Source organism: Trachemys scripta, chromosome 6 (genome assembly GCF_013100865.1).
Source record: "Trachemys scripta elegans isolate TJP31775 chromosome 6, CAS_Tse_1.0, whole genome shotgun sequence".
Taxonomy (NCBI): domain Eukaryota; kingdom Metazoa; phylum Chordata; order Testudines; family Emydidae; genus Trachemys; species Trachemys scripta.
Genome location: NC_048303.1, coordinates 16,325,547 through 16,348,733, shown reverse-complemented (window position 1 = coordinate 16,348,733; position 23,187 = coordinate 16,325,547). Strand labels below are relative to the sequence as shown.

The 23,187-nt window shown below is 40.5% G+C and overlaps 1 protein-coding gene and 1 long non-coding RNA gene across 3 annotated transcripts; one reads left to right on the top strand and one right to left on the bottom strand.

The window, feature by feature from the left end:
- The first annotated feature begins 360 nt into the window (after positions 1–360).
- POLI (DNA polymerase iota) lies at positions 361–17,935 on the top strand. 2 transcript variants are annotated; one of them, XM_034773702.1, is made up of 10 exons: positions 361–620; positions 2,431–2,553; positions 3,104–3,268; positions 6,302–6,454; positions 8,022–8,258; positions 8,901–9,079; positions 9,657–9,748; positions 11,415–11,548; positions 13,906–14,099; positions 15,840–17,935. In XM_034773702.1, the coding sequence occupies exons 1-10, from the start codon at positions 506–508 to the stop codon at positions 16,713–16,715; spliced, it is 2,268 nt and encodes a 755-aa protein (XP_034629593.1). In that variant the 5' UTR covers positions 361–505; the 3' UTR covers positions 16,716–17,935. The 2 variants fall into 2 exon arrangements, with proteins under 2 accessions (XP_034629593.1, XP_034629592.1); XM_034773701.1 differs by having other exon boundaries at positions 2,428–2,553.
- An 87-nt stretch (positions 17,936–18,022) lies between these two features.
- On the bottom strand, positions 18,023–21,971 carry LOC117879346. The gene is made up of 3 exons (XR_004646240.1): positions 21,388–21,971; positions 20,972–21,083; positions 18,023–18,357 (listed from the first exon to the last, which is right to left on the bottom strand). It is a non-coding gene; the product is annotated as an uncharacterized LOC117879346 (long non-coding RNA).
- Between the last annotated feature and the right edge of the window lie 1,216 nt (positions 21,972–23,187).

The window sequence follows — 23,187 nt, the reverse complement described above, 5'->3', positions numbered from 1 at the left end:
TCTCTCTCCAGGGCCTTATATGGCCCTCATCGCAGTCATAGTGATTGCGATACCATCAGAGCACCCGCGCACACCTGCCAGCAGGGGCGTGAAAGGTGTTGCCGCGGGAAGGGTTTGCAGCAACGCCTTTGCTTTCCTCTACCCCGCTGGCGCTAGTGTGAGGCGCGGACCCCGCCAGCCAGGCCTGGGCTGGGTGGCGAAGGGGTGCCGCAGGCAGGTGTTATGTCTGACACACCCAGCCTGGCTGCTGTGGGCGAGGCTGAGCTGCCTTGTCTCCTGCCTGCCCGCGGTGTGTGCCCGTGGGTCGCTCCGGCCGGAGGGTGCGGGCTGACCCCGCGGCGCACGCAGTGGGCGTGGCTAGGCAGAGCTGGCGGGTGGGTTCCTAGCGAGGCGCGCGCGATACCCATCCCGCGTCAGCCAGCGCCGGGCTGAGCTCCGCGTGCGGCCAGTCGGGGAAGGGACGGGAGCTGAGCGGCTCAGTCCGCCTCTCCGCTGCGGCGGCTGCATGGAGCTCCCCGAGGAGGAGGAGGAGGAACTGGATTGGCTTTGCCCGGAGCCTGGCGGTCCTTGGAACCATGCGGCGCCCGGGAGAGACTCCGCCACCACGCTCGGAGCACAATGTAAATGCGGGCCCCGCGGGCCGCCTCACGCCGAGCACGGGGCGGGGCTGGAGCTGTTGCCGGCGGGGAGAATCTGGAGCCCGCCGGGCGGCCAAGTCAGACAGACGTCGAGAGCTGGGGCTTGGATACGAGTGTTTGTCCCGCCCGGAACTGAGCGACTCCCCCAAGGATCCGTTCTGCCCCCTAGCAGCGTTCCCCCGGCGCCCCCCTGGATTCCCCCCCTTTCCCCCTCCTCCCTGTTTCTCCCTCCGTGTCCCCCCTGTCTCCGCACAGCGCCCCTCCTATCTCCCCCCCATCAGATTTTGGAGCTAGTTCAAATGTGGAGCTTGTCAGAAGTCGACTAACTTTTTTTATATAATTTTGATGGATAATAACAATGCTTATTTTTAAGCATTTTCCTAGGTTTTAGCAATTTTTAAATTTTCACATTTGTGGGATAGGGGGGGGGGTATAACAATGTGGGCTGTGACCGACAATAATATTTAATGAGAGTAGACTGAGTGAGTTTAAAAAGTTAAAGCTTTGTAACAGTTAAAACACACATTGCCAACATCACCTGTCAAAATATATAAAGTAAATATTCTCAAATCACACACTAGTAAGTTCTGAAACAGAAATGTTGTTACTTTGCCTGTCTGTACATTTCAGTTATTATCAATGGAAATATTTTTGTTGGTTTGTGTGTGTATGGGGAAATCAGTATTTACCTACACAAATGTAATGCCTCCAAACCTATTTAAATGTTGACGATGTAGCTGAACTCAGGCATCATATTTGCTTGTAAAACACCACATCTGCTTGAAGATAATATAAATAATATTATCTAGAAAATGGTGCTGCTCCCAGTGTTCAGTCCTGTTTCCCATTAGGAACATGCAAAAAACCAATTCAATGGAATTAAACCTTGGCTTGAAGCAGTTAAATGTTGCACGTTTCAGCACATTCTCATATAACTTAAAGTGCATTCCCTTTTGTGTAAAGAAAACAAAACAGAAGTTTCCAGAAGGGGGGAAATCTGAAATTTTTTGCGTATTAAAATGTAGCTTAGTACACTTTTTTCTTAAATGTTCCTAAGAAAATTTTCATCTTTGGGTCAAGAACCAGCATAACTGATTTAAACTTTAAGAATTTTTTTTTTTGAAATTATATAGTATGGGCCTTACTATATAATTTAAAAATATATTTCTATAAAGTTTGCTCTTTGTACTTGACAGCATTTTTGCTCTCTGGTTGATGATTGGTTGCATCGCTCATGGGCTGCTAGTAGGTGGAGTTCATGTGTGCATTCTTTCATAGACAGGTTTATTTATTTAAACCTGTAGCAGCAGAAAAGCTAAAATTGTAGAGATACTAGGCAGGTGTATTCTCAGAAAGAGGTAGGAACCATGCGGCCCCCGTGTTTGGTGTTGTCACTTTTTTGTGCCCACCCACTGGATGCTTCTAAATAGAGCAGGAAAATTCTTATACATTTTCTAGCATTAATTAAAATAAACCAAGGCATACAATATAAAGGGTGCTGTATCAAAAATATAACTTAATAAAATTATGTAGTAAAAAAGAACCGAGGTGGCACTGGCCATCTAAAAGAGGTCTTCAGGATGTAGTCAGCAGTATCTTTTACTGATACCAATCCACTGTGCCAATTGGCTTCTGACCGAATTAATGTACAGTTTATAAACTCTCTACTTTGCCACACAGTGCTTGGTTTCCAAGCATAGTTTTCATGTGTGAGATCATTTGCTGCATTATTGACAAGGGTAAGAAGGATATTATCATCTTTAAACTTGGTTGTATATTTTCATTGCAGCAGGTCATGACAAGACTGTGCCATCAGGAAATACAGCGCACAGGGTAATTGTGCATACTGACCTGGACTGCTTTTATGCACAAGTAGAAATGATCCATAATCCTGAATTAAGAGACAAACCTTTAGGTAAACTTATATGTTGCTGTTTATTGCTGTTTGGTTTATGTTTATGTGGTTGGGCAAGACAAAGATACTTTTTTACTCATACTCTGGTCTTTCATAGTTTACTTCATTTGGTTGTAAGGTTCATTTGAGCTTAAAGCTGTTGGTACTATTGCATGTGAATTTACAAATCAATGGAGAAAAAGAGTGAAGTAAATATTTTTTAATGATTTTTATACTAATGCAGATGTGCCCATGTATAGATCAGGTTGCATGATAAGGGCCAAAAGTAGTGAGAATACCTTTTAATAAGTGAAAAATGAATATGGCATTTAAGAAAAAATATTTTATTACCATAAAATGTTCTAAGAACATGAGCAAGGGTCCTGCTTCCTTCAGTCTTGCACAATAAAATTAGGGTGTATTTCTTCTTAAAATCAGTATTAAATTTTTTACTGATTGAGGGATTTGCATTACAGGCTTTGATAGCAAAGTGTAAATCAGTGGCATGGAAGTACTGTAATAAACAAGTGACTCCTTAAAATGTGTTATGATTTTCTACCTTTGTTTCCAGGTGTTCAGCAGAAATACTTGGTTGTTACCTGTAACTATGAAGCCAGGAGACTTGGACTTCAGAAATGTATGTCTGTCAAAGATGCTAAAGAAAAATGCCCAGAGCTAGTGCTAGTTAATGGAGAGGACTTGACACGATACAGAGAAATGTCATACAAGGTTACAGGTACAGGTTAACAGTTTTTTAATAGTGGGAAATAAGTACTGTACATATACTTATTATGGTAAAAATATTTTCCTGCATAAACATTTCTGATTTTATATGAGCTTTAGAAAATTGTCATAAGGCTTGTAGGGGATGCCATCTCTGTCTCTGATTCCATCAGATTTCACAAACTAAGCAGTTGGGCTCAGTCATTATCTAGATTAGAGGTGCATGCTGGATTCAGCCAATTTGGTGAATTTAAATGGCCTGCATGACATACTAGGACTCTGCAGAATCTTTAATGTGAATATTTTTTAAATGAAAGGTAAGTTTCAAGGCATCATGGCTGCAGAGAGAACCTTCCAAAAATGAACTGATGGGAAACTGATGTCATGACATCTGCCTGAGACTGCAGATAGCCTGAGTCAGTGACTCAGAAGTATGAACTCCCCTGTCCCTTGTTAATCTTCTTCAAGGGGTTGATAATGAAGTCCACAGGATTGGGAATTTGGAGTTGCTGCAGGGAAAGAATTACAGAAGTTAAAAACTTGAAAACTCACAAAGAGAAGAGGGAAAGGAGCAGAGAAAGGAAGTAAATCAAACGGCAAAATAGCAGTGGCCTAAAGGGAAGCAGATTTTTCTCATTGAGTGCTGAAGAAAGAATAAGGTATTGAATAAATACATTTTAGTATTACCTTGCGGCTATATTCTCCTCTTCAGTGCTGTGCAAATTTCTCATTTAGATCAGTGGGAAATCCACTGTGGATTGTAGAGAATATGAAGTCGTAAGTTTACATTATTACACTATGTGGTTATTGTCACAATTTCAGATCAACTGCACCTCTGACTCCCTGTGTAGTTTGCTCAAGGGATGTTCCCTTAAGTATCAGGGATCTAGCCACCACCTCTTTCCAGACCGGGACCTGCGTCCCTTTCCCTCCAGACCTGACATTTAGGCTGCAGCATCCTGCAATTCACTGTGATTATTCCCACAGGTCTTCCCTAACTCAGCTCTCTCTCAAGGGCTAAGACAGTGATTTACCAGAGACCAAACAACCATATGCAAAGCACAGTACATTTATTTTAGGACAAAAATATTACAGAGAAAACATAATAAAACAATAACAAGTCTAAACGCATACTTTAGCTTACTAGAGATATCCCCATTCTCCTTATGGAGACTCTATGCCATTCCAGGGTGCAATCCAGACTAGTAAGGGGTGTCACCTCCTGCCTTGCAACCTTGGGTGCCTCACAATGCTTTGCTGCTTAGGTCCCACAAACAGTCCTGTAGCATGTAGGTAACACCCTTCGTGTCTGTGTAGCTGCCGTCCTGGTCCAGCAACTCTGACCCCAGCAGCCTGTCAGCAACATGCCAGCCACACTCTAGCTTCCAGCAACCTTGGTTACCACTTAGAGTGACACCAACACACTTCCAGTCCCGGATTTTCCCCAGAAACTTGTGTTCTGCAATGCCCAGCCCTCTCCTGGACAGTTCAGATACTAGAGATCTGTTGCCCCTGTAAGGGATCAATGTACGACAGTATGGTACTTTAGAGTTACTAAACAATTCAGTTTAAAGATATCACTGGATTAGTTTTGATTAAATAATAAAACAAGTTTATTTAATTTCAAAGAGAGGGTTTAAGTGAGTACAAGTATAAGGTACACCTCTACCCCGATATAACGGTGTCCTCAGGAGCCAAAACATCTTACTGCGTTTTATAGGTGAAACCGCGTTATATCGAATTTGCTTTGATCCCCTGGAGTGCGCAGCCCTGTCCCCCCCCGGAGCGCTGCTTTACCGCGTTATATCCGAATTCATGTTATATCGGGTCGCATTATATCGGGGTAGAGATATATTGAAATCACAAATGGCTACAAAAGAAATAAAGCTTAAATGCTTTCTAATAACTAAAACTTAACAAACTAGACATGGTTCAAGGTGAAATCCTTACCATATGTTCCCAGCAACAGGGCTGAACAAATTCTCAGGTCAGAACCCCTCCCAAAGGCTGGTTACTTTGCCTTTTGAAAGAGAGAGAGAGGGATAGAGAGTACCTGGGGTGTTTTTCAACCTCCCTTTTATAGTCCAGTCACCCTTTGAAATGCATTTTCCTGAGGGTTACACCTAGATAAAGTTCCTTCCAGTTCTGAGGATGGAGACATGGGGTCTTGTGGTGAAAGAGGTTCCATGTTTGTTAAAATACAAATCCATCTGTTTCTGCCCCTCTCTGCTGCCAAAGAATGGCCACTTGACCAGGAATTGCCAATCGACTTTGACACAGGGCTAGATGCATCAGTTTGTCCTTCATCTTCAAGAAACTGATTTACTCACTCCCCAGACTTGTGCAGTAAACACATTTCAGTCAAAACTTCATCTTATGTTCATAACTTTACATATAATGTTGCTACACGTTTTTCACCATGACATTATTGACCAACAGGTTATTAGTTTTCAAGTGATACCTCACAAGGCATATTTTGTACAAAGATTATTTCAGTGGTGTATAGGCAGTGAATACAGGGGTGCATTTGGTCACAGACCCTATTGGGTTCCAGTCTTTCAAACACTTAAGGAGGGTCTCCATCTTGGTTAAAGAGTCATGTCAATTTGTTGGATCAAAAGCAGGGCTTGGTTTGAACCAATATATGCAATTCATCATGGGGTTTGTTCCTTTCTGTAAGAATTTACCTGTCCCAGAGTCTAGTAATTATGCCCCCCAGCAATTTTAGATCCTGGATGGAGCTCGGTAACCTTCCCCACCAGCCAGCATACAGTCCCTGGCTCACTGAGATACTGTTGAGACAAGGTGGGTGAGGGGTAATATCTCTTACTCAGACCAGCTTTTGGTAGTGAGAGAGACAAGTTTACACAGAGCTTTTCTTCAGATCACCTTGTCTCCCTAATGTCTTGGAACCAACACGGCTACAGCAACAGTGCATACAACAATGAGAGATACAGTTAACATTTATAAAGTGGATACAGTAGTCTAAAGATAGGCCTGTGTTTGTCATACCTGTCCCAGTTATATACTTTGCTTTTTTCCATAGAGCTATTGGAAGAATTCAGTCCACTGGTAGAAAGACTTGGATTTGATGAAAATTTTGTGGATATCACAGAGTTGGTAGAGAAGAGACTAGCACAGCTGCAAAGAGATGGCTGTTCCAAAGTGTCTGTGTCTGGTCATGTGTATAATAATCAAAGTGAGTGGTTATTCCCTATTTTGCTAAAATATTGTATTAAGTATTATTAGAATTTAGTACAAAAAGTATCTTGATAATTGAATTTATTAAACTTTCAAAACTGCATGAAAACACATTTCCTATTCAATACAGGAGGGGTCGGCAACCTTTCAGAAGTAGTGTGCTGAATCTTCATTTAATCACTCTAATTTAGGGTTCCCCGTGCCAGTAATACATTTTTACATTTTTAGAAGGTCTCTTTCTATAAGTCTATAAAATATAACTAAACTATTGTTGTATATAAAATAAATAAGGTTTTTAAAATGTTTAAGAAGCTTCATTTAAAATTTTAAATTAAAATGCAGAGCCCTCCGGACCGGTGGCCAGGACCTGGGCAGTGTGAGTGCCACTGAAAATCAGCTCGCGTGCTGCCTTTGGCACACATGCCATAGGTTGCCTACCCCTGCAATACAGTATTGTCTGGAAAACTTTTATTTTCCCTGTGGTTAGACTACCAGGAACTGACTAGCAATATACCATAATTTCATATGAGAATCTCATTATTTTGAGTGGAATGTGTACCTTTGTATATTAATGTCAGTGGAAGTTGGGCATGCGCAGTGAGTTGGGAGACTAGATTCTTTTGTTTGTGTGGTCTTCAAAAAAGACAGTTACATGTAGAATTAAATATCTTGTTTGATTGAACGTGAAGTAACAGCTTTCATGTTAGTTCATGAAAATTTAGTTTTAAGAGTTTGGCTACTGTGTGTCAGCTAATTGAAATTTTCATCCAAAATATCCTTAATGTTTACCGAAAAACAGAGCAAAGTTTTGCTATACGGGATGCCTGCATGGGAGACTTATACTGAAGTCACTGGGGGCTGACTGTAGAACTTGGACTGATTCATATTCTCCACTGGGATCCTTCTAGCTCACAAGTGCCCACAGTTGGCATAGCAAGATTTATATTCATTTCATAAATGAAGGAAAAGAGCAGTTGATTTTTACCAGACCAGATGTTAATATCAACTGTTGCTATAATTTTTAATACAGTTCTGAGAAAGAACTGCCTTAATAAGATCTCATTTCATTAACATTCACGCTTGAGTAACAGAGATGGACACCTTCCAGTTATCTTAATTAGACGAATGTTGTACTCCTAAATCTCTAATTCATTTACTTTTTCCTTTGGTTATATTGAGGCAAGAGTCTGTTACATGACGATATTTAAATATTCTTCTTTGACATCTCTTAAAGATTTATAGAGTGCATTTATTCTTAAAGTGCTTTCCAAACATTAAGTAATTCTCACCATAATTCTGTAATGCTAGAGTATTACCCTTTTAATTTTAGAGAGGAAGTAACTGAGGTACAAAGAAGTTAAATACTTACTCCATGGCAGTACCAGACAGAGAACCCAATAGTCCTTACATTCAGCCCTTTGATCTACACAGTAGACCACACTCTTTCCCATAAAGTTTTTAATGGGCTATAAGCATAAGAATCTTCTTATTAGTGAACGGACCTGTAGTGATGTGAGTGGTCATTGTATGCTGAGAAGTGACCACCTCTTTTTTTGTCTTCACAGCTGTCAATTTACATGATGTTATGCATATTAGACTTGTCATTGGATCTCAGATTGCAGCAGAGATGAGGGAAGCCATGTACAATAGATTGGGTCTTACAGGCTGTGCAGGAGTGGCCTCTAACAAATTACTATCTAAATTAGTATCTGGCACCTTCAAACCAAATCAACAAACAGTTCTTCTACCTGAAAGCTGTCAGGACCTAGTAGGCAGCCTTGATCACATCAGAAAAGTGCCTGGTAAGATATTGGTGCCACAATCTTTCATATAAACATTGTGAGAATTCATAATTTTAATATACACCCTAAACTTTTAAAACTGAGAGAATTTTAAAATCTGTTTTTTCGTATTTATATTTACTTTTTGCATTTTACTCAAACTAGTCAATGAAACTCTACTAGTTTGTACTTCTGTTCTCCAGTCCATGTCACTTTCGCTTTTGCGGTAACACAAAAGCGTTTGGGTTGCAAATACCTAAAAAGAATGTATAAATCTCAGACTGTTTTCATTGAAACCCAAATATTGATATACATACTTGTATAACTTTTCTAGGGGGGGGGGGGGAAATTTTGCTCAGTCCTAAAATGTGGGTCTCAATTACCTGAAACTGTTGCTTCAAAGAACTTCCAGTTCTATAATTAAAATGGTTATATTTGATAATGTCTAGTTTTATATGGCAAGACCTTATAAATATAATTTATAGGGAAAAAGTATTTTAGTTTATTAACCAAATAATAAATTAGTTTTTAGTATTTTGTGTAATATATAAATTATAAATACAACTTGCTAAGCATATCTTAATCTTTTAAATGACTTTTCTGTGTACTGTATTCTTTTGTAAAGAAATTTTACTCGCATTATCACACACCTTTTTCATCTAGGGATTGGCTATAAAACTACCAAGCGCCTAGAGTTGCTGGGTCTCAGCAGTGTGCGTGATCTCCAGACCTTTTCACCTGTAATACTAGAAAAGGAACTAGGAGTTTCAATTGCTCAGCACATTCAAAAGCTCAGCTATGGAGAGGATGACTCCCCTGTGACCTCCTCAGGACCTCCTCAGGTACAAATGACATATGAAAATAGTTTTTCAGAATGAGAAAGATTGCACTCTTTGAGTACAGTTTTGCTGAGCTAGCTGAAATCCAGTCATAATGAACAAAGCAATTGTCATACTGGATCAGACCAGTAGTCCATCTATTCTGGGATCCGGTCTCTGACAATGGTCAGTACTAGCTGCTTCAGAGTAAGGTACGCAAAATCCTACAGTTATGGGATATCCTGCCACCCAGGAAAGTGGTGGGGTTTTTTTTTTTTTGTTTGTTTGTTTTTTTCCCCCCCCAACTCCCCATAGCTAGAGGTTGGCTTATGCTGTAAAACATGGCAGTTCATATTCCTTCTAAAATTATTTTAATTTTATTTATATTTACGATTATAACTCAGGATATTTTTGTTACCTCTATTAATGTCTGATCCTTTTTTGAATCCTGCTGAGCTCTAGGCTTAATGGTATTTTGTGGCTATGAGTTCCATAGGTTAATATGTGAATTATGTGGAAAAGCGATTCCCTTTCATAACTTTTGAATTTGCTTGGTCACTTGGTAATACACAAATTAAAAGGACTATTGCATTTCTTACAGTCCCTTAGTGATGAAGATTCTTTTAAAAAATGTTCATCAGAAGTGGAAGTTAAAAGGAAAATTGAAGAACTACTTGCTAACCTTTTAGACAGGTGACTGTCTTCATTTGTTCTTATTGCTGACTGAGTTTGTGACCTGAAAGAACACTGGGCATATGTAAGGTTTGTCTCATATTTTGCAGAGCATACTTTGGTCTCTCCTATCTTCAGAATGCTGCCCCTCAACCCCACATGCCTCTCTAACTACTTCCTCATTACCTTCTGCCCTTTATCTCTGAACTTGTGAAATGTGCCCTCTACAACTGTTGCCTCAAATTCTGCTCCTGCAACTGTATCCTGCTGCTCTCCCCAAGTCTGGCTTTCACCCTCTCCACTCCACTACAACTGTTCTCACCAATGTCTGTAAGCTCTTCCATTCTTACCTCCTCAACCTTTCTGTTGCTTTTGATACAGCTGATCATGCTTTCTAATGGCCTTGTCTTCCTTTTAGCTTTCATGATTCTGCCGGCTCCTCATTCTCCTACATCTCTGATCATCCTGCGTTGTATCTTTTTGTGTGTCCCCTCCAGTCTTTCTTCTATTCTCTTGGTGATTTCATAGGCCTCCTCTTTTTCTCTCTCTACCCTGTCCCTGAGTGATCTTATCCACTTCCATGGTTTCAGTTACTATTGTTATGCTTCTGTCTCACATCTTCTTCTCCACTTCTGACTGCTTCCCTTAATTTGACCTTGCATCTCAGCCGGTTTCTCTGACATCTCTTTAATGTTGTGCCATCAACTTAAGCTTAATGTGGCCCAAACTGAACTCCTTATCTTGCCTTCTACTGTTCTGCACAACCACAGACAACACCATCATCATTCCTGTTACAGGCTTATAACCTTGGGGGTCATCTTCATCTCTTCCCTGTCCATTACCACTCACATTCAGGCAGTATCCAAATTCTGCTTCTCCCACATCATCATCAAGATACTTCCATTTCTTTTTGTACAGACAGGAAGAATTAATTCATTCCCCTTATCTCCTGTCTTGATTACTGTAGCTACCACATGTATGTCTACACTTCAGTGTAAGCTCAGGGTTTGAATTCAGGCTCAGGCCTAACTCGCTTTCCATCTAGACACAAATTGTGCTAACCTAGGGCTTGGATCCAGGGTTCCAGGACACCACAGGGGTGGAGGATGTTAGCCTTCCACTCTGCCAGGTAGAATTGTTCCCTTCAATGTATTTTCTAGTACGGTCATTCTCAACCTCTTACATACCAGGACTGCCTTTTAATACTGGGACCTTACTACCACTTAGCAATATGGGATGGACAAGATGGTTGCATCTCTAGGTTGAGAACTTATATTCTAGTACTTTTGCAGTCCATGTCTAAAAATCTCAAGCAATGGGGCTTCCACCACTTTCTTTATTAATGCAGAGATTTTTTTCCTTAAGTGAATAAAACAGTAATTTTTTTCTATAAATCTTCAACTGTGTGCAATACAAAATAAAAACTATTTATTGAAACCATTTATAAAAAATGTGAAAAAATAAATAGAGGTGAGTTAGGAAGCACTAGATGGTATCAGTTGGGGAAAATGAGGCAGGAAAGAAATTAAAGCTAAAGCTTCTTATGTTCTATACTATTACCATTATTTTGTTTCACTTTCTTGATGGATTAAAAAAGATATACATTACTTACTTGATCCAATTGCTTTGAAAGTATTTGTAAAGCAGCAGTAATGTTAATTGCACTGCACACTTTAATTTTCTTCAGAATATCCAAAGATGGAAGAAAGCCACATACAATAAGATTAACCATCCGTAAATTTTCATCAACTAATAAATGGTTTAGTCGGGAGAGTCGTCAGTGTCCTATTCCCCCTCATGTCATTCAGAAATTTGGGACAGGTAAGCGCTTTTTCTGAAGTTTTGTTTTCAGAAAGTATTTGGTCAGTTGTTACTTTGGTGCACAATATGTTGTTTGAAATTTTAACCAGGGTCTCTCTAACTGTAGAGATGCCCAAGTATTTGGCACATTCATAGGAACAGTGAAACGATACTTCCTTCTTGGAAAGAAGGTTTATCAATCTATTAATTTTAGTATCAACAAAGTTTCAGGTATTAAGCATAACCTTTGTTTTGCTTTGTTACTTTAAATCTAGGTTTCTGAACAATGTTTCATATACTTTTTTTTTTTTTTTTTTTTTAATTTTGAAGTATTACATTGATTTTTATGTGATAGATATACCTCAGTGAAACCATGTTAAAAATACAGGACTTCCTGGCAGGAATAACTTTATTTAATAAGTAACAAAGTTGTTAACTCAGCCTTAGGGTGAGCAGACAGCAAATGTGAAAAATCAGGACGGGGTGGGGAGTAATAGGAGCCTATATAAGAAAAAGACCCCAAAAATCGGGACATCTGACTCAGCCTTGCAAGATTGTTATGGGAGTTTACTAACCCAGGCACAAAATATGCTTGCCTGCATTTTACCCTGATGTTGAAAAATTAATTAAATGTAACTCATCACTGTCCAAAAAGAAAAGAGAGAAATTGCATGCAAGGGATGAGTGAGTGAAAGGAATTTTGTATGGCTGTTAGCTATAAGATTTCAGGTTCTTTCTGAATCACTCCTTATCCAACAGTGTGTGACGTATACAGTCTTCCTCCTCCTGAAGCCAGGGTTTGTCCATCCTAAATAGAGATCACAGTCTTTCATTTGCCACTTCATATGGAGTTTATCTTTTCCCCATATTTGACCAATCACTTCACTACTATTCAGTATCATTATGTTTTCTCTCAGTAAGTATAGGGTTTAATAAAATACTGTAATCATAGACAGGAATTAGAGACCAAAAGTTATTGCCATCTGATATGTCCACACTCTCCTGCGTAAAGTAAATAAGTGGTCTCGGTCTAGATATTTGTTGTCAGATAGCCATATCACACAAATTGTCATTGTCATTAATTGGATCCGTTTGAAGACGATTTAATAGAAATGGAGAGTGAGCTACTCTCAGTTGTATAGAAAGGCCTTTTCCATTTGCAGGATGTTAGTTTAATTGTGTTTGTTTAAATTGACCACTTTTCCAATATCACATCACTTCTCGGAGATGGCAGGACAGAACAGGAGAGCTTGTACCATTAATATCTATGCTATAGAGATTCTGTGGGCATGTCTCTAGGGTTGTCAGTCTGGCACTTCTTGCAATCATAACATTCATTTCAGAAAACCTTTTTAAGTGTCAAAAACTGTAAATTTAACAGCCTCTTTATTTTCAGATGATCAAATAAATGCTGCCTTACTTGGCATAGCTGTAGTTAAAATCCCTCACGTTTCCTAAGAACTGAGATTTTTCAGTGTATATTGACCAATTAGGGCAGGGGTCTCAAACTCAAATGACCATGAGGAACACATGAGGACTAGTACATTGGCCCGAGGGCTGCATTACTGACACCTCCCGCCGCCGCCCTCCACCCGTTCCATGAGGCCCCTCCTCTGCCCCGCCTCTTCCCACCCCTTCCCTGCCCCCATTCCAACCACTTCCCCGAAATCCCCACCCCAACTCTGCCCCCAGGGGGTTCAGGAGGGGTGTGGGGTGTGGTGGGGGCTCAGGGCGGGGAGTTGGGGTGTGGGGTGCAGGAGGGGTGAGGGGTACATTAAAGGGTCAGGGTGCAGGGTGCAGCAGGGTGCTCAGGGCAGGGGGTTGGGGGGCAGGATCTGGCCCGGTGCGTACCGGGGGCAGGGCAGGCTCCCTGCCCGCCTGCCTCCCTGTCTGCCCTGCCCCCGCAAGAGGCTGGAACATGGGGTGGGGGGGGCGGAGGGGCTGTGTGTTTCTGTTGCTTGAGACAGTGCCGCCAGCAGTTCCCATTGGCCCCGGTTCCCTGTTCCCGGTTAATTGGAGCTGCTGGGGGCGCTGCCTGAAGCAAAGCCACACACAGCCCCTCCGCCCCCCCCTTCCCCATGTTCCAGCCTCTTCCCGGAGCTGCGCAGGGCAGGGCAGGCAGGCAGGGAGCATGCCCTGCTCCTGGTGCACGTCCAGCCGGAGCCGCTCTGGTAAAGACAGGAGAGGGCCAGGGGGCTGTGAGGGGCTCGCGGGCCACAGAAAATGGAGACCCCTGAATTAGGGTAAATGCCAACTTATTTTGCATTAGTGCAAAGTGTTGAAAGTCCAGACTCTCTCATGCACAAACCTTAATTCCATTTAGCCCCTTATAGAAAGGTTTAAATTAATTCTGCTGTTTGTTTACATTTCATGTTCAGGAAACTATGATGTTGTGGACCCACTGGTTGGTATCCTTATGAAATTGTTTAGAAAGATGATAAAAGTGGAGATGCCATTTCATCTTACCCTTCTGAGTGTCTGCTTCTCAAATCTTAAAGCTCTGCCTAGCCTCACCAAAGGATCCATAGGATTTTATTTAACTCGGTTGTCACCCCCTTCAAGTTCTGGCAAAGTAAGTTGAAGATTATTAAAAACTATCAATCAAATCAAGTGCATTAAATTCAGACTGAGACTAATATATATATATATATACTCTAGTATTCTTAATTTGATTTTTAAATACTTTAAGAAGTTTTATAGTCCCAAATATCATCTAGGTAGTAAAAATGAAGAACTCTGTGGGCTCTCCTGAGTACAAGCTATTTACAAGATGTGTTTATGCTATCCTTCTTTGGGATAGCATAAACAAAGGATACTTCTTTGTTTTCAATTGCCATGTCTTGAATGGGACAATACTAGGCAATGAAACTTTATTACTGTCAGAAAGAGAGATGAGCTTGTGGAGCCAAGGTTTTCAGAAGTGGATGCCTAAAATTAGGTTTCCCACAGACTTTAATGGGAGCTCTTCTGCCTGCTCAGCACGTCTGAAAAATCTGTCCACTTAATTAGATGCCTAAATATGAAGTTAAGAGCCTGATTTTTCAGCATCCATTTTTGAAAACCTCAGTGCTTCTGTAATGTGTGATCTATAGGTCATGGTGGAACTGAAGTGACCTAAATATTTCTTTCCCTCATAAAATATCTTTAACTGTTTAGCTTGAATTAAATCTTGTTAAAGTGCCCTTAATTTACCTTTGTGCACTTAGCTATAAGTGTGTCTTCAAACACTGGATTGCTTTACTTTCCATATGCTTTTAATTCCTAGACTGAACAGGGTGAGTTAAGGGTAGGATTTCATCTTAAAATCTCACTTATATAATTTAAATCAAATATGATGTGTTACTTTAATATAGATTTTTTTTTTTTAATGGAAATATAGGGAAGTTGACAAAAACCATGGTTGAAATCTTGGCCTCATTGAAGACACTAGTAAAACTCACATTGATTTCAGTGAGGCTAGCACTTCACCCCAGATGTCTATATTTTTTAATTCTTAGTATTTGTGAGTCACTGTACTGTTTATCATTTAAGATCTACTTTGTATTTAGAAACTTGAGGTTAAATTATCAAAATTCTGGTCCTTGGTTACATACAAGTAATCATGACTACAAGTCACACATTTATACAGGCAAACAGACACTTGTGTCTATAATTATCAGTATTTGGTATGCAATTACTCCCTTAGGTGAGATGTGCAAAGTTTATATCTTTGTTCTTGGTTCTCTCCTTTTTTCACGGCACATTTGTCCATAGCTGACCACCTTCCTTCCACAATATGTCATACAACCTATATGCAGACATTCAGCTCTGTTACCTCCCTACCCTGACTTCTCAGGTGTCCATGCTCACATATCTTCTCTTTTCTCTGATAATTACTTGTACACACAGGCTCGTTCTTTTTTTTCTGGGTGCAACGTAATTTTGGTTTGAAAGTTTTTCCCTTTTAAATTTTCTTTAGATGCTAACTTTAATGATACAGTCTGTAAATAAGTATTTAGGCATATTGAAAGACTTTGATTAGCTGGGCTGCCAGACGGTACGATGAGATGCCCAGTTTAATGTTGCTTTTGAAACTACTTGTTTTACAACCCCAGCAAAACTCTTTAAATATCTGGTCTGTTATCTATCTCAAAGTACTGTGCTGAATAGAAAAATCTTTGTTGCCAGATGATTCAGTGGTGACTTTTTTGTATGTGGAAGTAGGATTTAAGGGATCACTATTAATAAAATTGTATTTATGACAGATATCCTTTTAATCATTTAATATTTTTCATATGCACTATGTAGCTAAATAATATATTTTATGCTGCAGAAAATTGAAGGTGTTCCACAAGACCAGGTGAACTCCTGCAGTTTTGTACCAGATGGAAGAATTAGAAATACAAGAACTAGAGAATCTTCACTAGAAACCAAAAGCTGCGCAGAAGAACATGGAATTCCTGTTTCCCCAATTCATTTGCCTCCTGCTGGCATTGACCAGGAGGTCTTCAGTCAGCTTCCAGAAGACATTAAAGAGGAAATTATTTCTGACAAAACTGGGCAAAGGATCCATACAAAGAATGTTTTGAGTCAGCCATTACCTTTTTCTAAAGGAGCACTACCATTTTTTGCACAAGAACAAATGCACACTACCCCGAATTCCAGAAGAGCAGATCATAGTATCAGCAGTCTGGTATGCAGTGAACATTTCCAATCTACCAGTGAGCTGGAGACAGCCATGGTACACAGGCCTAATCCTAATTGTATTCTCAGTCTACAGGATCCTCCTGAGTACCCTGAAAGTGCGCTAATAGATGACTGTATGGAACAAATACCTAAGGAATCACTGAATTTCAATAGCACTGATTCAATTGTATTGAACATGCAAAGTCAACATTTTCTTCAGCCCCACAGTTCAGACAGACAAGAGCAGCCCATTGGAGCAGCCTCTCAGGATAAAGATCAGAGAGAGCAAGCGTCAGGAGAAGGAAGAATTGTATTTCCTCCTAATGTTGACCCAAATATCTTTTCTGAACTACCTGCTGAAATGCAAAAGGAACTACTGGCTGAATGGAAGAATCTAAAACCTGTTTCCAAAATGCATATGAATAAACCTTCTGAAAAGCTAAAAACAAACAAAGGAAAAAAGACTGTGGTGAACACAACACCGCATTCTAACAGTTTATTAAGGTATTTTAAACCAAAATGATTATATACATAATACAGAGATGACTGGTGTAAAACATTTGTGATAAAATAAGGAGGTAATACAATCATATTCATGCATTAAAGAAATGCACTATTTTAAAGTGTAATGCGACAAAATAGCATACAAAAAGGAACAGACCATCTCAACAATAGTGTAAAACTATTGATAATTCCTTTAAAAAGTGATTAATACTATGTATTCTTGTGTTAAACTAGCAGATTAATGTTTTATTTAGTCCAAAGAGAGTCACAAGGGAGACTTACTTCCCCTAAAATGCACATTAGGTGTGATTGAATCCTCCAGTTGCTACTACACGTACTAAAACATTGCAATCCAGTTTGAAACACTTACACTTGTTCTTGTATCAACCAAATGGCGTCCATTAGGGCATGGATGTTCTTGCTGTTAAAACATTTTTTTAAACTCAAAATACAGAAAATACTGACTTGGATGGTGGGGCTTGTGAAACTAATGGAATATAGAGAAAAAAGTACTGCTTTCTTAGTAGTTATAGTCCCTAACTGCTAGAGGTAAAACACATCGGTAATGTGAGCAGAGCATCATGTACAGCCAGTTCTAACTCACAAATAGGCTTTTACTATTTGTAGTTGGAATAGCCGCCAAGACAGTTGTCAGCATTTCCAGCCACTGATTAGGCTAGGCTCCAGTTTGGCAAGATACTTAAGAACGGAACTACTTTACTGATTTACCTCAATATGGATTTAGGAATACAGATGCTCTCCAGGTTACGCAAACCTGACTTACGGAAATCCGGACTTACAGAAAAAGTTCCATAAGCTCTTTTTTTTTTTTTTTTTTTTTTTTTTTTGGCGTAATTGTTGGAGAAGTATAATTTAAAAAAAATCTTGGCCAATGAAGACTGATTACAAAATTGATGTTTAAATGTTAGCTAATTATTCTTGCAAAGTAACTTGTAATAAACGCGTTTACAGTTAATACCTTGCCTGTTTTATTCAAGATAAAATAACTTTGAGATGTACTAATCTAATGAGATATTTTATTATTAAATTGCCAATGCTTTTAATTCTAGGGCAAAATCAAACTATGCTTAAATTCTAAATACTGACTAGTTCCTGAGCGGAACATACTAATTGACAATTGCTACATAACAAAATTATCTCACAATAACTTTACACAGTAAATGAAGTGAAAGTGTGTTACAGAACACATCACTGTATCTTTAGGTTACAATGAAGTCTGACTCTATTTTATGTGTTTTGATGGCAACTCAGGCTCTGATTTAAAAAAAAAAAAAGCTTTTTCTTTAAAAATAGCAAACTGTACTGTTATGCTTAGTCATTATTTCTGCTACAAACAGAAGTACATGAAATTAAACTACACATTTACATTCTCTATATACAGCACACTTAAAATATTAAAGATCTCAAATTCTTTAATTTTAAAATGAACTTAGGTGACAGCTGCATATGATTTATATGTATACAACTTTCCTCTTATGTTGGGCATTGGTGTATAATTCTTTAGCATCTTTATTCCAGACCTTGCTTCAGTGATTATATTTATGAGGGTAGTAAGCAATGCTATCTCCACCACTGAATGTAGGAGCATTCCTCCCTGTTCTGGCTGGATAAACACAATTAGTTTGGAATGTTCTGGATTCCTGTAAGAAAGGAAACCGAAGCTTTAAAATAAAATAGATATTTATCCAACAATGAGAATTCTGGCGAGGAATAAATCTTTGAATATGATCTACAAAATGTACGTCCTGAAATATCCTCTCTATTAAAGTGAAGGGATGTAGCATACACAGAGTTAATAGAAAATGAGCTTCAGCAAACCAGTGTAGCACATGCAAGTCTCGTGTGATGGTGCTCTCAATCACAATGTCAGAAGAAGCAGGTCTGAGCCACAAAGTTGGGATCTACAGTAAAATCCAAAGTGTCCCCAAAGTACAACTAGTACCACAGAAATTCACATATGTGTCAAAACCAGATCAGTTTTAATTTTTGTAGGTAGAAGGTTACTATATTTCAGAGACCTTGCTTTATATAAGACATTAATACTTATTTCGGCAAGGGTGAACACACATCCACAAGGGTTTTTATGACCCTGGATGCAAGATGGAGATGGGGGGCATTTTTGATAGCCCACACTGACAGCTAAGTGAGCAAAAGCCAGAATTAAAAATGAATAATCTATTGATTAAACAAGTTAGTCATGTTGACTTGAATGTTTCCTTTTTAAAAACTACATCTCTTTCCCCAAATGATAAACACCTTTACCCCGATATAACGCTGTCCTTGGGAGCCAAAAAATCTTACCACGTTATAGGTGAAACCGCATTATATCGAACTTGCTTTGATCCGCTGGAGTGTGCAGCCCCGCTCCCCTGGAGCGTTGCTTTACCGCGTTCTATCCGAATGCGGGTTATATCGGGTTGCGTTATATCTGGGTAGAGGTGTATATTGATAACTCTTTAAGTTTTTTGTATTGTAGCAATTACATTCTAGGCTAGATTTCAAAAAGATATCTACTGATTGTGCAAACAATTGCCCTAAATGCAGATTTCTAATAGAGCATGTATGTTTTCATTGTAATGTGAACCCTTGTCGACTGAGAAATGAGCAGAGATTGTTGAAGCCATTAGATGGTAATATTTTTAGTCACTGTCAACATTCATACCTTATACTATAATGCAATGTTTTTCAAACTGTGGGTTGGGTCGCGGCATGTAAGGCACTGGGTCGCCTTTCTCTGGTCAGTACCGCCGACTGGGACGTTAAAAAGTCCCATTGGCGGTGCTGCTCAGCTAAGGCAGGCTAGTGCCTACCTTTTCCGACACCGGGCTGCACCCTGGAAGCGGCCAGCAGCGGGTCCGGCTTCTGGGCCGGGGGGCCACGGGGTTCCGTGCGCTGCCCCTGCCCCGAGCACCGGCTCCGCACTCCCATTGGCTGGGAACTAGCCAATGGGAATTGGAGGGGGGTGCCTGCGGGTGAGAGTCGGACCTGCTGCTGTCGCTTCTGGGGCACGGCGCAGTCCGTGGTGCCAGGACAGGTAGGGAGCCTGCCTCTGCACCCCGGCTGCACTTCTGAGCAGGAGCCACCAGAGGTAAGTCCGCACCCCAATCCCCTGCCCCAGTCCTGAGCCCCCCAAAACCTGGAACCCCTTCCTGCACCCCAAACCCCTCATCCCTGGCCCCAGAGCCTGAACCCCCCACCCAGAGCCCTGATCCCCTCCCTCACCCCAAGCCTCTGCCCCAGCCCTGAGGCCCCACCACAAACCCAGAGCCCCTTCTGCACACCAAACCCCTCATCCCTGGTTCCACCCCAGACCCTGCACCCCACACCCTAGCCCAGAGCCCCCTCCCATTCCCTGAAGCCCCCATTCCCAGCCCCACCTCACAGCCTTCACCCCTGCAGCCCAACCCTCTGCCCCACACTCCAAACCCCTCATCCCCAGCTCTGTTGGGTCGTAGGCATCAACAGTTTTCTTCAACTGGGTACCCAGAAAAAAAGTTTGAAAACCACAGCTATAATGGATCACAAGCTGCAGATACATCAATAATGTGATGCAGTTGCGAAAGGGCTAATATTCTGGAGTATATTAACAAGACTGTTGTATGTAAGACATGGGAGGTAATTGTCCTGCTCTGCTTGGCACTGGTGAGGCCTCCGCTAGAGTACTGTGTCCAATTTTGGGTGCCACACTTTAGGAAAGATGTGGATAAATTGGAGAGAGTCCAGAGGAGAGCAACAAAAATGACAAAAGGTTTTGAAAACCTGACCGATGAGGAAAGGTGAATAAAACTGGGCATGTTTAGTCTTGAGAAAGGAAGAGTGCAGGGGGACTTGAAAACAGTCTTCAGATACGCTGAGGGCTGCTATAAAGAGGATGGTGATGAATTGTTTTCCAGGTCCGGTGAATGTAGAACAAACAAGTAATGAGCTTAATCGTCAGCAAGGGAGATTTAGTTTATATATTAGGAAAAACTTTCTAACTATAAAGAGAGTTAAGCACCGGAAAAGGCTTCCAATGCAGGTTGTGGAATTCCCATAACCGGAGGTTTTTAAGAACAGGCCAGACAAACGTGTTCGGGATGGTCTAGGTAACTTATCCTGCCTCAGTGCAGGCGGCTGGACAAGATGACCTCTTGAGGTCCCTTCCAGCCCTACATTTCTGATACTGGCCACCTAGAGGTGAATGTTTCCATATCTAATCAGGCAACACACAGTTAAAACCTGTAGTAAAAGCTTTATATAAAATTACTGTGTTACCTGGTCAGTTGTTTCTAACAGCTTGTAGGATTGTAATGCTTTGTTCCACTTGGCTCAGAATTCAGGAAGATACATACAAGGCACATTCTTAATTATCCCTTCTCCACGGTATCTAGATTTTGTACAAAAAGAAACATCTAAAAGTTATTAAATCATGTTATGAACTGGAAGAAATAACTTTACAATATTAAATGGTCATTGTATGGGCAAGCCATGTTACAACTAGGGACAGCATGGAGATGACATTCAATTAAAAAAGCAAGTGAGTTATTCTACAACTGATTTATTCTTTTTCCCAAATAGCATTACATTCTTAATACCATAAGATTTTTTTTAAATGTGTTTTACAAAACTATTAGGTTGGATCCTGTAGTTTAAATATACATTTCCTTTACTGTATTCATTCATTAACTTACCTTTCTAAATCTTTTAACTGTTTTTAAATGGATATTTTCAGCCAAATTAGGATTTTTCATTTCACTTTGACAGGTATTTGATCATAAATCTCCTCCAGAACATATGAACAGCTCATGCGGATATCAATGGGAGGCATATATACAGCAAGTGCTATACTAGAAACTCAGATGTCATTGCTAAAACTTCTAGCAACTATTTACTTATAAATATTTTCGATGAGTATTTGCTATTAAAATATAAATTAAATAGCATAATGACATACATATGCACAAAGGTAAATGAAGTGCTAAAGAGTCAAAAGAGTAATAAAAATAACATTTTTAAAAGTACACAATTGAAAGGAGCAAAACTATATTTAAAATGGATTACAAGGAAAGGAGTGCACTTCAGGGAATTACCGCAGCAGATAAAACAAATTTGTGAATTGCTATGAGACTTTTTGACACATTGTTTTTGGGGGTGAAATATGTAAAATATTTCACTGAATCAAGTCTATCAGTGAGTATATCAGATACAGGGGAGCTGCCCTGTCTCCGCGTTGGGATGCCTGTGCCTTTAAGAACCCAGCCCTAGGAAGCCTGTCCTGTGAGAGAGGAAATAAAAAAGCCCCTCTGCCCTTAACCCTGTTTTTGCACACATGGCAGGTAGCTTATCCCATCAGGGTAACTGTCACTCCCCTCTCTATCCCTCCCCATGCCGGGGTTTTGCCACCCTCTGGCAGTCCCTCACCCCGGGATTAACCCTGCCTGCTACTCCCCCTCTGACTTTGCCTCTCTCCTGCCCCTGCCTCCAGCTGCTTGACCCCCCTGGCCAGTTAATTTCTGCCCCCTGCTCAAACCCTGCCCACCCACTCACCTCCCCTCCCATTTGCCCCCTTTAATCCCTGTTAAGAGCAGGCAGCAGAATCTGAGTCCTAGTGAGGGCAGCAGCTTCAGCAGATGTTACTGAGCATGCTCAGTTGGTGTGATCCCGCTCTGTAGAATATAAGCAGCAAATTCTGCCAGAGAGAAGTTTCTGACACTACAAGCAAAATAGCACAAAACACAACCTGCAACTGCTAAAAAAAAACCCCTAAAACTGTCAGTTATAAATAGCCCAGTTGAGCTGGAAAACCGCAGTCAATACAAAAGAAGTTTACAAAATCACAAGAGACAGCCCTCATGAAGCCAGTAGGTTAATTTGTTATTAGTCATGTTTCATTTGGGCAGCGTGTGATGACCTCTAGTGGTGTGAAAACCATAAAGGTATCTTTCTCCAAACTAGGAAATGAGAGATTTAGGGAAATATATTTCTCTCCCAAGTATCAATTGTGAAGACACCATTGGAATAAAGATTTAGATTGTTGGCACATTACAGTACATTGTCAGAATTTCTTCCTTGTTAGGTCTTGTTGCTGCAACATGTCATTGATAGTAATGTGTATCTTCAACTAGTGCTAACTTTCTTATTTTTGATTCCCTACAGCTACAGATCGTCTGTTACGTTAATTTCAAAAGACTAAATGAGAGGTCTAGGCAAATTGTTTTCTCTCCCTTGAACATAAGAACGGCCATACTGAGTCAGACCAAAGGTCCATCTAGCCCAGTATCCTGTCTTCTGACCATGGCCAATACTGGGTGCTTCGGAGGGAATGAATAAAACAGGTGGTCAGGTGATCCATCCCGTCACCCATTCCCAGCTTGTGGCAAACAGAGGCTAAGGACTCCATCCCTGCCCAGCCTGGCTAATAGACATTGATGGACCTATCCTCCAGGAACTTATCTAGATCTGTTTTGAACCCTGTTATAAGCTTGGCCTTC

Excerpts from the sequence above, each read along its gene's own strand:
- POLI (XM_034773701.1), top strand. The coding sequence starts at position 506 with ATGGAGCTCCCCGAGGAGGAGGAGGAGGAACTGGATTGGCTTTGCCCG. Across the intron at positions 6,455-8,021 it reads TCATGTGTATAATAATCAAA|CTGTCAATTTACATGATGTT; the intron begins GTGAGTGGTTAT and ends TTGTCTTCACAG. Across the intron at positions 11,549-13,905 it reads CATTCAGAAATTTGGGACAG|GAAACTATGATGTTGTGGAC; the intron begins GTAAGCGCTTTT and ends TTTCATGTTCAG.